Genomic DNA, 14,826 nt, shown 5'->3' with positions numbered 1-14,826 from the left:
CACCATAGTGGCCAACAGGTTGCCCAAAGGAGAGTCCTGAAACAAGGATCAAGTTTCCTGTAGCTTTACCGCCTGTCAGGATATCGCGTTTCCCCGTCAGCAGGCTGATTCGTACCGGAAACGGAAGCGAGCTACCTTTCCATCCACTAATATCCGAAGCAAACATTCTACGCCCGGAAAATGTACATTCGCAAAAGCGAATAACAGAAATTGAATTTTCACGAGGAAACATTATCGCGACGTGTATTCTCGTGTTGTTTATCCGTTAACGGAAACAGAAAAGTGCCGAATAAGGATTGTTAATCGTTTGTTTGCGAGGGAAACGATACACGCGATACGTAACACGCACGGCCAATAAGCAACTATGAATCAGAAACGAGCTTAACTCACGAAATGGCACATTTATTTCAAATTCCCAACAGCATTGTTTTCAATCAAAGTTTCAATCTGAAAGAAGGTCAGGTATAAAAGACAATTAAAACGAACAGGATGTACGATATCGTAACCCGTGAAATTATTATTACTCTCTTACAATATCTGTCTCTTTAATGTTCTCCTTGAGCTATAAACCGTCATTCGTGTTTGTACATCAAAGTGTCTAAAAAAGAAAGGAAAAGAGAGTAGGTACGAACCACTGTTCGACGCTCGTAAGGAATTTAAAAAAATCTCCGCGCGTGCGCTTTTACCCCTAGTTAATTATCTCGTTTCTTTTCCCACTATGTGGATTTTTAATGAACACCGTGGTGCTTTTCGATGATCGCTCGACAACGATCCACGCAACGATACACGACACGTTCAGTTCCCATTTTTTCTACTTCTCCGTTTGGCAGTGCGAAGCAGTTGTTTCTCACTTCACTTCTCTATACGTATTTTATATATCTCGTGTTTCGCTCCTAGCATACGCAATTAAATTACACCATGTGCAACAAACGAAACATACGTACGCAATAAAGTAATTATCCAGACCTACCAAAGTGGTACCTACTCAAGTTTCAGGTGTACGTGGAGAATAGGGTGGAGAGGATGGAGAAAGGTCAGAGGAATTCCACGCTACCGGGGTGCTGGCTCCCCTTAAAAAAAAAGAACCTACAAAACATATAAAAAAAAATCAAGCTTTCACATTTTGTCTAAGCACTAAATTTAAGAAATGAAATTAGAGAAGAATCTAAAATTAAATTTAACGCGTCGAGTGCCAAGATGAAAAATTTGATATGGCACTCAACGTTAACCTGTTTCGTTAAATTATCTAATTTAAATTGTAATAAATTAATTGGATAAAAAGATGAATGATCGTTCGCTTCAATTTTACTAGCACGACTCCGTCGAGCGTTCGAAGCGTTTCTTCTTTTTTTTTTTTTCTTTCTTGCTCGATTTAACCCTTGAGTACGTTCTATTCGTAGAACACGATAGTTGGCATGCTGTAAAGCGCGTGGATTTACAGCTAGCTCTTCTAGGGAAACTTTTGTCAAGGAAGAAGAACGTATTCAAGGATCAAGCGACGAACCCCGATCGGAATGAAGGTTTCTTCTCGACTTTTACTTGCTATATTTTCTTCTTTTTTTACTTTTTTCTTTACAAAACTTATCCACTACGATTTTTAATGCGTTAAGTGTACGCGAGTTCGACAGCCGAATCGATGGGGAAAGAACAAGCGATAATACGTTTGACGAACACATACGTTTTGTTTTCCGAGCAATCTGTGTATCTTTTCGACTTAGCGAACGTGAAAATTAAATTGAAAAAAAAAAAGAAGAAGATAAGAAAAATGATAGAAAAACGCTGGACTCTCTTTCTATCTACATTGAAGATTCATGAAATTATCATATTTGAAAAGTACACCCGGAGAAAGATGGAAAACGCGAGTCTCCTTCGAAAGAGAAGGGTTTTATCATCACTTCTTTCAAACCTTTCGAACAAACGCTAAGACAACACGCGGTTAACCCTTACAAAGGATCAATCGTTAACTTTTCAGTTCCATTTAATAATACCTTCCCAAAATTTGTCTAACTTTTCTTGTTTTCATTAAATTCGTTTGCAAAAATACCATGTCTACCAGCATTCTTCTTTCTCCCTTCTCTTTCTCTCTTTTTTTATTTTTTTTATATTTCTCTTTCTCTCACGCTTTCTCGCCCATCGTTTCTTTGTTCTGTTGTCTCTTTTCTGCTTCGAAGTTCGCGATTCACATTCGTTATCGATCGTGTGTCTCTTATTTACAGGATGCTCGAATTTATTCTACAACTATTAGATTCTCTCTTCCTCGCATACGATATCTTCCTATATCATTTTCTCTTTGTTTCTTTCGCACACGTTTTACACATGTACGACACGGTGGACCGATGAGAACAGCCACGAATTCTTGAAGTTTCTCTCTAAAATGAAAGGAAAAAGAAAATTAGCGATATTTATTTCGTGGCTGTTCTTCGAGCAGTGTCTATTGAAGGTATATATATATATATATATATATATATATATATACATATATATATAAATCTAATCGGCTTACACAAAACTTTACAACGTCTCGCTAAAATGTACATTGATCGTTTAACACGTTGATTGCCACAGTAAAATTAAGAATGAACTTTTCGAATTTTTTAAATTTAATTTCAAATCAATTCGGAACGCCGACCTCTATGGCAATCAATGCGTTAATTGCATAGTATCGGTCGGGTAGAAATGAAGAAACCTAAACGATCGATGTAAGAAAAAAAAGGAGAGAATTAGGGTTTGGACAGAATAAAGAGAAAAGAATTACCAACAAAAATTGTTTCTCGAATAGGAAATGAAAGAAAAATGCAAGCGTACAATGGTTGTTTTTAACTTGTTAACTGGATGATAAATGAATCATTAATTCATTTTCAGTCTAAAGATAAAATTAAAATCAGAATTTTTCAGTACATTAACATTCTGGATGTGGTCAATTACTCGAACGACGAGTTAATTCCTCTTCCTCAGTTAACGTGTTAAGTTGAACATAAAGGGTGCCGATACACTGACCGAGTTCTGTCTTTCCCCCCTTTCCGCTTCGATATTTCACCTTTTCTAATACCCGAAACAGAAATTTTCTTCGGTAAATAAAACGTTTCGAATCAACGAAAAATGCTATCGAAAGAACGAACTTGATCACTATCACGAATATCCATCTAATATTTTTTATATCTTTTCATAGAATTAGGTAATGCTAAACGCTAAACATAGGCAGTCTTGAGCGAAGCAAACGACGACGTTGATGCTTTCAGAATCTAAAAGCGAGCTCGATTGGACGAGCAACGAAAAAAAAAAAAAATTTCGTAATTCGAATAGAATCGAGTCAGAGAATTTATCAGCAACTCGAAATCTTTCGTTCTAGCCTAAATTTCCTATGCCACGGTTCAGTAACACGAGATCAAGCGTGATTCGAATGGACGAACCTCTCCCTCGGGATGTTCCACTCTCGCCAAACGCAAAAGTCCAATTAATTCTAATCGTAAGAAATAAAAACTTAACGCAATCTACCTAAATTAATTATTCTAAACCTAATTTCCCGAAATAATTCGCTGTTCATTTACGACTAAATAGCGAAGCGATATCCAAGCGATCTCTAACTGAAAGAAGGAAAAATAATTAGAGATATTGGTCCCACCCGTGATATAATACCTTTTTATCGATCTATCATCCTTAAATCATCGTGGAAGAAACGAGAGTGGAACCGAGAGGAAAGCACGATCGAATCGCGCCACCAAGTAACTCAATGAACACGAAACACGAACGCGTGACGAACACACTTGAGAAAAATCACAAGAAAACGCGAGTAACACGCAGGAGCCGTGTAATGGCACTGAGCAGAGAGGATGCCAAAGTAAATCAAGAGGAAAAAAGCACGAGCAAGTTTCGGTATAACGAGGAAAACGAACCGTGTCGGTGAGCAGTGAAAAAGAGGAAAACGAAAATGAACTCAATCGAGCTAAATTAAAATCGATCGTCTACGTGTTTCTAAGGGTTTTAACGGGCTCAGGGGGATGACGCTTGTATACATAGATATTAACTATACATGTACATGTACACGTACAAGGTGCACTGTTTAAACAGATCCATGGGAATATTTTTGAGACTATCGGTAACATTTGAAAAAGATACTTCGATTATATCACATTAGAAATTTTCTTTAAAATTCCAACTGCAAACTACGCCTTTCCCAAGAATCACTTAATTTCTCTCTGAACGCCAACAATTTTGTTTTAAGGACATTCGCGTGTATCCATTGAAACATAACACCCTGTACGTACACATCAAGATATACATACACACACACACACACACACACACACGTTTCGCATCATTTGTTCCGTCGCGTCGCGTCGTTATGTTTGTCGAATGGCAGTGCCTTGGTTCGCGTCCGTCGACGTAAAGGACTGGCAGTAGGCGCGTTTCTGGTTCACGCTAGAAGGCGAAGTATCATCGAAGGACGATGGATACGTCTAAGCAAGAACGATTCCACGTTAACTAGTTTTTTAAATCGAAATTACGATTACGCTTCGCGAACGAAGTAAGGCTTTGTAACATGATGTAAATGTGCCGCGGCACTCTGGCGACTGGCAGTGCTCGATTTTTGGCAGTGACGCGTTTCTTTCTTTATCGCCTGGCTCGTTCTTCCTACGTACCCATACGCGCGATCCCTTCGATCGGATAAAGGAAAAAGGATCTCCGTTCGCCTGTAATCGAAAAAGCTGTTCTCCCAAAACGGAAGGCTGCCCGTGCCATCACGGGCATTCTCTGTTTACCGATAATTTCAACTAACTATATACACGCTCGTGTCTAGGAAACTACAGCGATCGTCGATGGTTTCGTCGAGAAAAAAAAAAAAAAATAAAGGAAACGAAAACAAAACCGAACAAAGAAATTCGCGTACTCGAAGCAATCGAGTTACGCTTCGTACACATTCGCGGCGGCAACTAGAGATCTATAGTCGGGGGATTATACATATTTTTTTCTTTTAATCGTAATAGTAATAGTAAGAATAATTAATCGATCAATTAGCCTAGAGTTCTTAATTACAATCGTATTGGCAGTGTTTCTTAGCTGGTGTGTGTAGGTGTGTGCTTCTGTCCGTGTGTGTCTCAAGTTTCCCTTTGTCTCCTCCGATACAAAAACTTACTAACGTTTTCAAATTTTCCCCCCATTAAACCTCGAGAAAAAAAAGAAAAAAAAGAATTTTTATTCTAGCTACACAACACGTCGTCGACACGATTTCTTCACCCGTTTCTCGTTCTAACTCCTTTCCGTTTCTCTCTCTTAATTTACAAAGTATTCTGTTTTACCCACTAATTAATATATGTGTACACGCGCGATCTTGTGAAACGATTCCACGCCGCGAAAAAACGTACCTCTCTCTACGCGAGCTCGTCGTATCTACACCTATGAAAAATAGCGATCCAACACACACACGCACACACACACATATATTTATAAGATATATATATATATATATATCGGTCGTTCCATATGTTCCTCCTCTTCGATCCTCTTCTTTCCCTTTACTCGTGCGTTCCACGCTATTCTCCCGAGCCTATTTACAGTAAACTCCGTGGAAAATGTAACACAGCCATCGTGTTTTTATCCCTTTGCTATTCAGAGTAAGAACAGAGCTGTTCGTTACGTTCGTACAGCACGCGATGCATTCTTCTCTCGCTGCCAAATTCGTCTCCTGTCCGTTCCTCTTCTTCCGAAGTGGGGTGTATATTGGTACTTTTGTCGCAGGCATATTGATTTTCCTGCTCGTAGTCATCCGTATACCGAAATTCCGAAATTTCGTGTTGCGCAGAAATTTTGAACTGAGATTGCTTTCTTGTGATCGTATCGGTGGCCAGAAGATGAGAACGAGAGGGAAATCTTGACGGGTAAGAAAGAATCTCGTTTCTTGATACAGCGACAGGTTGATTGCATTGACATGCTGCACGTGGTACGGGCAGAAAGATAAAAATAGGCGACTATCTCGTACGCGAGAAATTGAACCGTCGTCGGGCACAAACGAGGCAAGCTCGTTCCTCTTCTTATCGAGCGTGCCTCGGGCCTCGAGGATCTCCCCCTTTGCTTTAACTTTGTTTTCTCTACAACATATTGCGGATAAATCTCGATAGAAATCTCGTTGGCGCTTCAGTCGTTCAATTTTCTCGTCGAATTCGAACCACTGGTCACCTTACTCGTTTCGATTCTTTTAACGCTTCCTCTTCCTTCCTTTATTTCTCTTCTTTTACGAATAAGATTTCCCTTACCTTTTCTTTCATATCACCCACACGTCCCCTCGTTCCTTTCGTTCTCAACGTACACGTACCTCTCATCCTTTCAGCAACCTGCACGAATTTCTACCGAGCTGAAGATCGAGGTAGATTCATCTCCTTGTGAAAGTTGGTCGAAGGTGAGTCGAAGAAGTTCACGCGTTCTTCTTATTCACCCCTTTTCTCCTCTCTTGGCGAGTTGGGGTATTTTAAACAGGGCCCGGAAGTGCCGAGGGGCCGGCGTTAGATATTAATTGATTCCTAAGGCCACCAGAGTGATTATCTCCTTACAATCGTTAACTAACACGTTTAACAGTTTGCATTTTTTTCTTCTTCTTCTTCTTTTTTGCGAGCCGAGTAATATAGTTAGTAAAAATCCTCGTACTTTTTTTTCGCACTTATTATCTCTTTCTCTTGTTTTTCTAGTGCAACTTCGCCGTCTCGTTCAATTGGTCTTGCACGAGGGTCAACGATATAAAACGTATCCACAATGAGGCACTTTTGTAGCCCAAGCCCAGCTCTTCCGAGTCCGACGAGTGTCGTCGCCGTTAGATTGCTCGACGCCACTCGTGGCAGGAATTGACCCCAACGTTTCGAAACTGTTAGCATCGATAGGCAACAAGAATAATCATTTTTTTTTTTTTTTTCATCGTCTATACACGACTACTAATATCACCTAACGATCAATGGGTAATATCATCTAGGCTAAATAAATTAGAATGTTTCTAATTATTCCCTATCATCGTTTCACTTCGGGTATCCTCTCTACCACACACGCTCCTCTGTCATTTTATTTGTCTTTCTTTCTTATTCAATTATTTTGTCCGTGTGCTACCTCTCGTGTTTTCTTTTGTTTTCCTCGAACACCGGTGCTGCTCTTCTTGGACTCGTCTATTTCCGTTTCGTTCCTTTCCTCTCGCAGACAAGGACGTCGTCGATTTTCGGTCCACTTATTCTCGACACGTTCAGGTTCCGGTTCCGGTTCCGATCCCGGTTTCGGTTATCTCGCCAGGCTCCTACAAACCAGCAGAATCCGCGATCACCCTGATACAGGGCTCGTCCTGTTAGTTCTCCGGCTTAGTAGTCGTCGCTGCTTCGTCACGCTTGTCCTCCATTATCGCGATCGGCATTATCACGAGTTCTTCACCGGTTTCCGGCGTTGTTTCACTCGTGTCAACGGCGATGGCCCGCTACTGATCGCTGAATAAAGGGCGAGGGTCACCTCCTCCGGATGGGCGGACGCCACCTCGCGTATACCTACGTTTTTCGTGCTTTGTACTTCGGATTCTAGTACCCATTCGTCTGGCTCGCTGGTAAACAATCGTATCAGACGTATTAAAATTCACGATCATATGGTAACGGCGAAATATTAGCTTTCAAAATACTTACATATCCGGAGGATACCATCGCAACAGTACTTTAGTCTTCCCGTCCATTTCTACTCTTCGAGCTAATACCTGCGAATAAAACGGTTCACAGCTATCACGAGGATTAACATATCGTAAGATGGGATTTCAGTATGGGTATTTGCATGCTGTTTTCTTTATTTAAAGACACTTGTCACTATCATATTCTACTGTTTCTTTCAATCGTATATCAAAGTTTATTTTGTAACAGTTTTCTTAGAAAGCAAGGGAAACAAAATTTGATGTTTTGTGATTCCCTTACTTGACTAGTTAGGGCCATCGAATTTCCTGGTGTCTCTGCTAATCGACCTTGCGTCCTCGATTTTGCCAGTTGCAGTAACCTATGCTGAAGACCTTCCATCACCCCGGAGTCGAAGTAATCGAACAGTCTCGCTGCAAAAGAGAAATTTCATCTATTTCTACCTATTGCCCTCTATTGTTCGTGTCTTTCCCAAATAACTATTCTTAGATAGGTGTACAGCTTCGTGCATAGATGATCGGGTTAACCTTCGGTTAAGATAAAGCCCCCACTACTCGTCCGACTCGCTCGGCATAGTTCGGCTCGAGTCGGCAATTAAGCCACGCCTCTTTCTATACACGGAGAAGAGGAAAAGCGTCGTTGCACGCGGCTATACAACTCGATGAGAGACGATACTTACCAGACCAAGGTTGCCGCCTATATCGTAGCCTTTTCCCGTTTCTTCTGACCAATTTTCCTCCGCTTTCGCAGCTCCGTCTGCCGCTGTTGTTGCTGGTTTCCACTTGATTGAAATGGCCGTTCACGTGCCTCTCCAGAGCGGTCTGTAAAAGGAAATTTGCCGATCAAAATCTGAACCTCCGACACTTTCCAGGGAAAGCGTCTTGTTCCGCCTTATCGTAGACGGTGGAACTGAATCAAAACAAAAATGTTCCAGAGTTACGACGATCATTGGACAGCAAACGTTGCATGATGCAACAATGAAACTAGATACGTTTTCAGTACCAGAATAAAAGTATGTGACTCATTTTGATAATCGATGGTCTAGAGAAGAAGGGACAGACAAAGACACGACCTGAGATCTCGAGAGGAGATATTGTTGCGAGTGGACAGTTGTGTCAGCTGTCCCTGGAAAATGCCAGCATATCGAAGACAATCGGTCCATTTGCTCGACTACAAAGTAACGGTTAAGACAAAAGACACGAGCTTTACCAAAACAAACTTTGATCGATCGATGAGAGAACAAAAAGTCGCAAAGGGTATCCCCCAAGACTGAATTTTCCGATAAAAATACGAAGCTTGATTACACGCGTCGACGTTCTTTGGGTCTTAACCGACACAGCTTCACTTACGTTCCATGAATGTAAACCGGAAAGTACGTCGGTTCCCTTTAACACCGTTTAACACTTTCCCGGCATGATGAACGCTTACCGCGTCATCCAATTCTTCTATAAATACTCATTTCTATTTGTTCTAACTTCTTTAAAAAGAGAAATTAATGAAAGGAGAAGTGAAAGAGATGGGTATCGTCTGACGATTCTGATCGTGAAAATGGAAGCCAATGAAAAATGAATAAAAATTATCGACTTTTGAGGAAAATATACGTTCGTTACGTATCCTTATTGACGATAAGAGGCAAATGGGAAAGTGTTAGCAGCGAAAAGTTTATCGACAAACATCAGTTTCGATCCAACGACCCAAGGTCGTATAGGTTCGTTGTAGCAGTCCCTCTTTTAGATGCTGGATACGTTACCCCCAACGTCAGGTACACCGGATCAAGGATTTAAACACAAGAAAAATATTTTTAAAAAAAGAAGTACATGGGATACACTGAACATCCTGACATCTGGCATATCTGAGAGCGTGCTCGTTGGATGCTTGATAACAGGAAAAACAAGTTCATTAGTTTTACATCGGTTTCACGGTAAGATACTCATAGATTTCCTATAGCAAAGTGACGGAGATAGGTCCGGGGATATCTTTTCTTTCGTGTTATTTTTCTTTTTTCTTCTTTTGTTAAATTGGACAGGCAAGTTAGAGAATGGTCGTCGAAAGTGACGAACGAGAAATATTATCGTTTACAAGCAGATAGAAGATACTGATGCGAAAGACAACGAGTTTGCGGAATTCCGTGGAGATCTTTCACTCTCAAGCACTGGTACTAACAAAAATGCAACAAACAAACGAATGAACGAACGATATTCCTCAACAATTCATCAATGACATTTTTGTTATAACCATTGCTTCAGGGTATTCCGAACGCATTTAACAATCACCTAAACGAATCACCCGAAAACAATTAGTTCACGTGGTTCATGCCAAATCTGACAAGCGTTTTAACTGTGTATCTCTAGAGAAACTGGTATGAAATTAATTGATTAGTTAGCGATTTACTGGGTCTGCCGGAAGATTCTGTCTGCCTTTCCCTTACTTACCTGATCACCATATCGACTGCTATCACTCTATTCTCTATTTAGAAACTAGAACTACATATGTAATTTGCTTCGACACTTTTGTAACTCCAGAATCAAGCGGCCCTGTTTGTAAACACAATGGACTTGAAATGAGAAAGTTTACCCCCTCTATTACAATCTTTCCGTTACAACAAACAGACAAATTATTCCGACAGACTTGATGATGCATGTGCGAGCGAATGAATTGGATCAGGAAGGATGCAGGGATAGTGAGTTATAAAAAGACAGATTTTATATGATGATAATTATTCCTGAATGATTTTCCAACGATGGTTGAGAGACCATTGGAACGACACCGTACCTGAGAGCTGAATCTGCTTCCGCAGCCGTCGACGATGCACCGGAATGGTTTGTTGCCACCGTGAGACAAGACGTGTCGTTCGAGCCACCTTCTTGAACATGAACTCCTTCCTTGCACCTTGCAGCCCTGCCACTGGCAAACGAAATTGTCGCCACCCGTTTGCGTGTTGATGTGCGCTGCCTGCGAACCAGATAAAACAATGCGAACTGAGTAAACCCTACCATCTCACATCCTTGTTCAAATGTTTTGTTTCGATCGTTCGTCCAAGCCTGGCGACGCCGATACAATGAATACAATTTATCGATGAGTCAAAAGGACGATGACGCAACGCGCGACCGATAGCTACGAAAATTTCGTAACATCGATTACGTGGACGAACGAAATTGGGTCTCGATGCGCGAAAAATGCGAAACGCGACGCATTTTGATAAATCAATTTTTCTTATCGAAACGATAATAGCATCGATATACCTGGAGGTGTTCGAGAAGTCCGCTGCTCGATTCGAAGCTCTCCTCGCACTTGTCCCATCGGCAGACTCCGCTATCCGTCCCCTGTTGCCTGTCCTTGCCCGGTTCCCTCGCAGGAAATCGTATGGTGGTGGGCGCCGAGAGTATCGGCGACAAGGATGGTTTCGATTCGCTGCTCCTCGAAGAGTCCTCCTCTTCCTCCTCGGCGTCCTCTTCGTCCGCTGGGCTCACTTGCGCCTCCTTGCTCTCCGTGTTCTCCGGTACCGCCAGCCTCGACAGAGGGTGCTCCTGATTGCCTTGAGACCTCAGGGAAGCCAGGATGGTGCCGCAGCCGTTCGTCAAGTTGTTGTTCTCGTTCACGTGCGGTTTCGAAAGGATACATCCCTTGAAGTCGACTGGACCTACCACCGCCGTCGTCGACTCGCTGGTCAAAGAAGGTGCAGGCGTCGAGGGTGGCGAACTACTCTTAACATTCGGACTCACTTCTGAGGTCAACCTATACGAGGTAACAATATAAAAGGGATTACAGTAATGGCCCTTTTGAAGTTTGCGGTTTGCCACCTTTCCCTTTCGTTGATAGGATGCTCGTGAGAAACATCGAGGCTGAAAGTTCTTCACCCGATACAGATAATAATAAAAAAATAAGGATCATACATAAGTAAACATGAAAAAGAGATATATTGGTTTGCGTACCTCGACGAACATAGTTTCAACCGTTACGGGTAAGTATTGCGATTCGCAACGATCTGGGCTGAATATCCGGTTAAGGCGCGTCGTACCTGACAACCTTGTGACCTACCTGAGGGACGATATCTTGCAACTCGGTATGTTCTTCAGCACGTCGTTCGAGATGGGTAAGCTGGGCACTGGCTTTGGCAACTTCTTATCCATCTTACCGTTGGTCCTCGGTACGATCATAGGCGGAGGTTTCTTCGTTGGCGGCGGTGACATCGTCAGACCTCTCACTTCCCAATCGTTGGTAGAGACGTTCCGACTGTTCGGCAACACGGTACCCAGGTACTTGGCCAGTCCACCCTTGTTCCTCTGCACCGTTGGGGGCCTACGAAATTCCGACGAGCTCTTCGCCACCAGCACCGACATCGCTTCGCTGTTCTTCTTTGTCTGTACGTGGACATAGACGTGGCCTATGTCAGGAATTTCGATCGATAGGTAGGGAAAGATTCGTGAAACGTTTCAACGAATTATCTCTTAAATACAGATTGACAGTGAACATTGGAAAAACTGTCAAGGTTACGAATCTTTCCCTGTACCTATAAGAACAGCTCTGTGGGTTACAGACGAATGGTAACAAACCTTCGGTTGTTGTGGCTTGATCTGAGTTTTAAAATACTCGGTGATCTTCCCCTGAGTTTCGTGATGATGATGAGCGGCGTTCGGTTTGCCGTTGGATTTGATGGTTCCTCTGAAAGTCGGGTCCGCGGCCCCGGACCTAGGGAGAGCGCCAGCCTCGGGCTCTCCCTTGTGCCTCTTGTAGGTGGAGCAAGCGGTTGCCGCCAGCGGCGGGGTCCAGGGCCATTGGGGCCTGGTACTGATCTGCGAGGACGGCGCCAGCTTGGGTAGGGACGGAAGTGGACTGGCAGACGCGCCACGTATCGCTACCCCCTCGTCGCTACTCGTGCTGCACGGCGAACCAGGCTCCGTGATGTCGCTGGTACCGCTGCTACTGCACTCACCGCAGGACACTGCGACGCCACTGAAAACGCATTAACAAGCAACGTTAGATATCTTCTCGAGGACGTTCATTAGTATTTCGAATAGAAGTGGCTACGTAAAAACGTCTAATTTTAAAGGATATTTCAAGTGACTAGTTCCATCGCTAACGGTGCTCCGAGATTTCGATCGACTTTCGTCCTGCAAGGAACAGACTGCGGGGAATGAGAACATTTACCAGGGAAATTGGACGTTTACCGTGTAACGATATTACCGGCTGAGCAAATCTAATTACAAGCTCGGGTTAGACATCGGCAATTGACCCGACGCAGTGTCGCAGACCGTATAGTTCCATGATTTACAAGTGGCAGGGACCGGTGCTTGCAACATGCTGATTAATTTTCTGGTTACTTCAAGCTATATGAAATTTTATTAATTTACAGTTCATTCAAAATTAAGTCAAAGACATTTGGAATGAAATTCATTTAATAGAAAACGATGGTTTCGCAAAATAAAACACTTGCCGCGTCTTAGACGCGTACAAGGAATTCCTGATTACCTCGCGAAACAGAAAACCTTGCCGGATCGGTGCGTGCAGCTAAGTTACGCGAAAGCTATTGCGAAAAGCATCGTATGTCATGGCATGCCAGTTCGCGTTTCGCAGCTGAAAAAATGCATGTTGGAATGAAGTTTGCACCGATCGAACGCGCGTTCAATCCTGTTATTTCCGCGACCCAAAAGTAAAATAAGTAACACCGGTTCGGTCTGCAACTTTTGAAAATCTTTCAACGCGACCAACCTCATCCGTCTTCCGTTCGGAGGACAATTAAAAAGCAAAGCCTTTTCTCTGGTACCAGTACGTTTTACTCGCTCCTGACGAATAATTGCATTGCGTTCGGGTCGAACGCGTGCGTGATACGCCGATCGATACAAACCGCGATAACGTAACGGGGCTTTGACCTTTTTCTCTCGTTCCTTTGCTACGATCGAAAAATCTTGCTACCCTATTTCAGCCAACTTAATCAATGGACAATGCGAACGATTGTTTAGGATTTTCAGGGATCGATAAAGCGCAATCGCCTTAAGTGAGTTTGCTCGTTAGCCGTAAAACGCGATCCTGGTTTTCCTCGAGGAAAAATTAGGGACAGATAGAGAAAGATAGGGGGGGAAAAAGGAGGACGCGCTCGGTCAGCGTTTATTCGAGTCGTTCGCTCGATAGTTTTCGCGGCTTGGAGATATTTTCGGAGTTGCCGCGGCCTCTCGACGTCACCGGAGAAAGAAAGACACTGACCTTTCCACATTACGATTCCTTTCCAACATTGCGTTTACGCAACGACGCACTCCTGGTCGCCAGAGAAGCAGAGGCCAGTCGAGAGGAACAGAGGAGGCGCGGTCGTTCGTTAAACCCCGGCCCGTTGAATGACGGTCATTGTGCCATGAAATTCCTCTTTTTATCGATTCACGAATCTCTCTTTCGGCTCGACTGGGACACCTCCTTCCTTCCTACCTGCCTGCCTACCATACCCTATTCTACGCCTTCCCAATCGTTTATCTTTATACCAAAACCGCATGTCAGATCAAACTTTGCAAACTATCCTACTTACGGACAGTTCGTATTACAATTTTTCATTTTTATCGCATTACCGATTAGTTAGAATCCTAGTCCGCTGTTTAGAGCGATACCAAAGTTAGCGAACAATTCCTTTCGAAAAACACACCTAAGATTCTGCTCAGGTCGTACAAGAAGGAAAGACGAGAACGGTATAAACATTTCGTCGACGACCGATAAAGTTTGGCTCGTGTTGCGAAAGCAGAAATAAAAGAAGTAAACAGCGAGCAGGAACGAATCGATTGCAGCCGGACGTTCGTTCGATGCGACGAAAGAGTCGAACATGCGCGCGTTTGTTTACGATTCAGGAAAATTTCACTTTAAACGGAAGTGATAAAAGCTTGCGGTGAATCGATCGTTTTGTCAATCAATCGGAGAGGGAATGATTTTTCGAAAGATCGACGAGATTAACGCGGATATCGGATCGCGAGAGGTGCCGTAGATAGTTCCTCTGGATCACGCTACGATTACATTGTCCTTGCAGGTGGCTCCTCCGCTCGGAGGTGCACCAAAGCTACGTCATTCTCTCACACATCCACCTTGTAGTATTCTTCCTTTCTTTCTTATTTTCTTATTTTCTTGCATCCTTTCACCCTGTCTCTTTCCTCTAATACCACCTTTCTCTGTCACGCTTTTACTTACTATTTACCAGCAAACATTCTTCTTC

The 14,826-nt window shown here is 42.9% G+C and overlaps 1 protein-coding gene across 1 annotated transcript in view; it reads right to left on the bottom strand.

Annotated features, from left to right (window-relative positions):
- Window positions 1-1,338: 1,338 nt before the first annotated feature.
- The window catches only part of jing (AE binding protein 2 jing), a 63,670-nt gene continuing 50,182 nt past the window's right edge, over window positions 1,339-14,826 (bottom strand). The window contains exons 2-9 of the mRNA XM_034340816.2: window positions 12,194-12,593; window positions 11,679-12,001; window positions 10,883-11,375; window positions 10,413-10,592; window positions 8,320-8,461; window positions 7,923-8,053; window positions 7,644-7,711; window positions 1,339-7,564 (exon numbers count right to left, since the gene is read on the bottom strand). Of these exons, the coding sequence (XP_034196707.2) occupies window positions 7,387-7,564; window positions 7,644-7,711; window positions 7,923-8,053; window positions 8,320-8,461; window positions 10,413-10,592; window positions 10,883-11,375; window positions 11,679-12,001; window positions 12,194-12,593 (1,915 nt within the window). The 3' untranslated portion in view covers window positions 1,339-7,386. The remainder of the gene's footprint in view (window positions 7,565-7,643; window positions 7,712-7,922; window positions 8,054-8,319; window positions 8,462-10,412; window positions 10,593-10,882; window positions 11,376-11,678; window positions 12,002-12,193; window positions 12,594-14,826) is intronic.

The sequence above is a fragment of the Osmia lignaria genome, chromosome 15 (assembly GCF_051020975.1).
Source record: "Osmia lignaria lignaria isolate PbOS001 chromosome 15, iyOsmLign1, whole genome shotgun sequence".
In the NCBI taxonomy this organism is placed as follows: domain Eukaryota; kingdom Metazoa; phylum Arthropoda; class Insecta; order Hymenoptera; family Megachilidae; genus Osmia; species Osmia lignaria.
The sequence above is the reverse complement of the archived record's forward strand: the minus strand, read 5'-3'. Positions and strand labels throughout refer to the sequence as shown.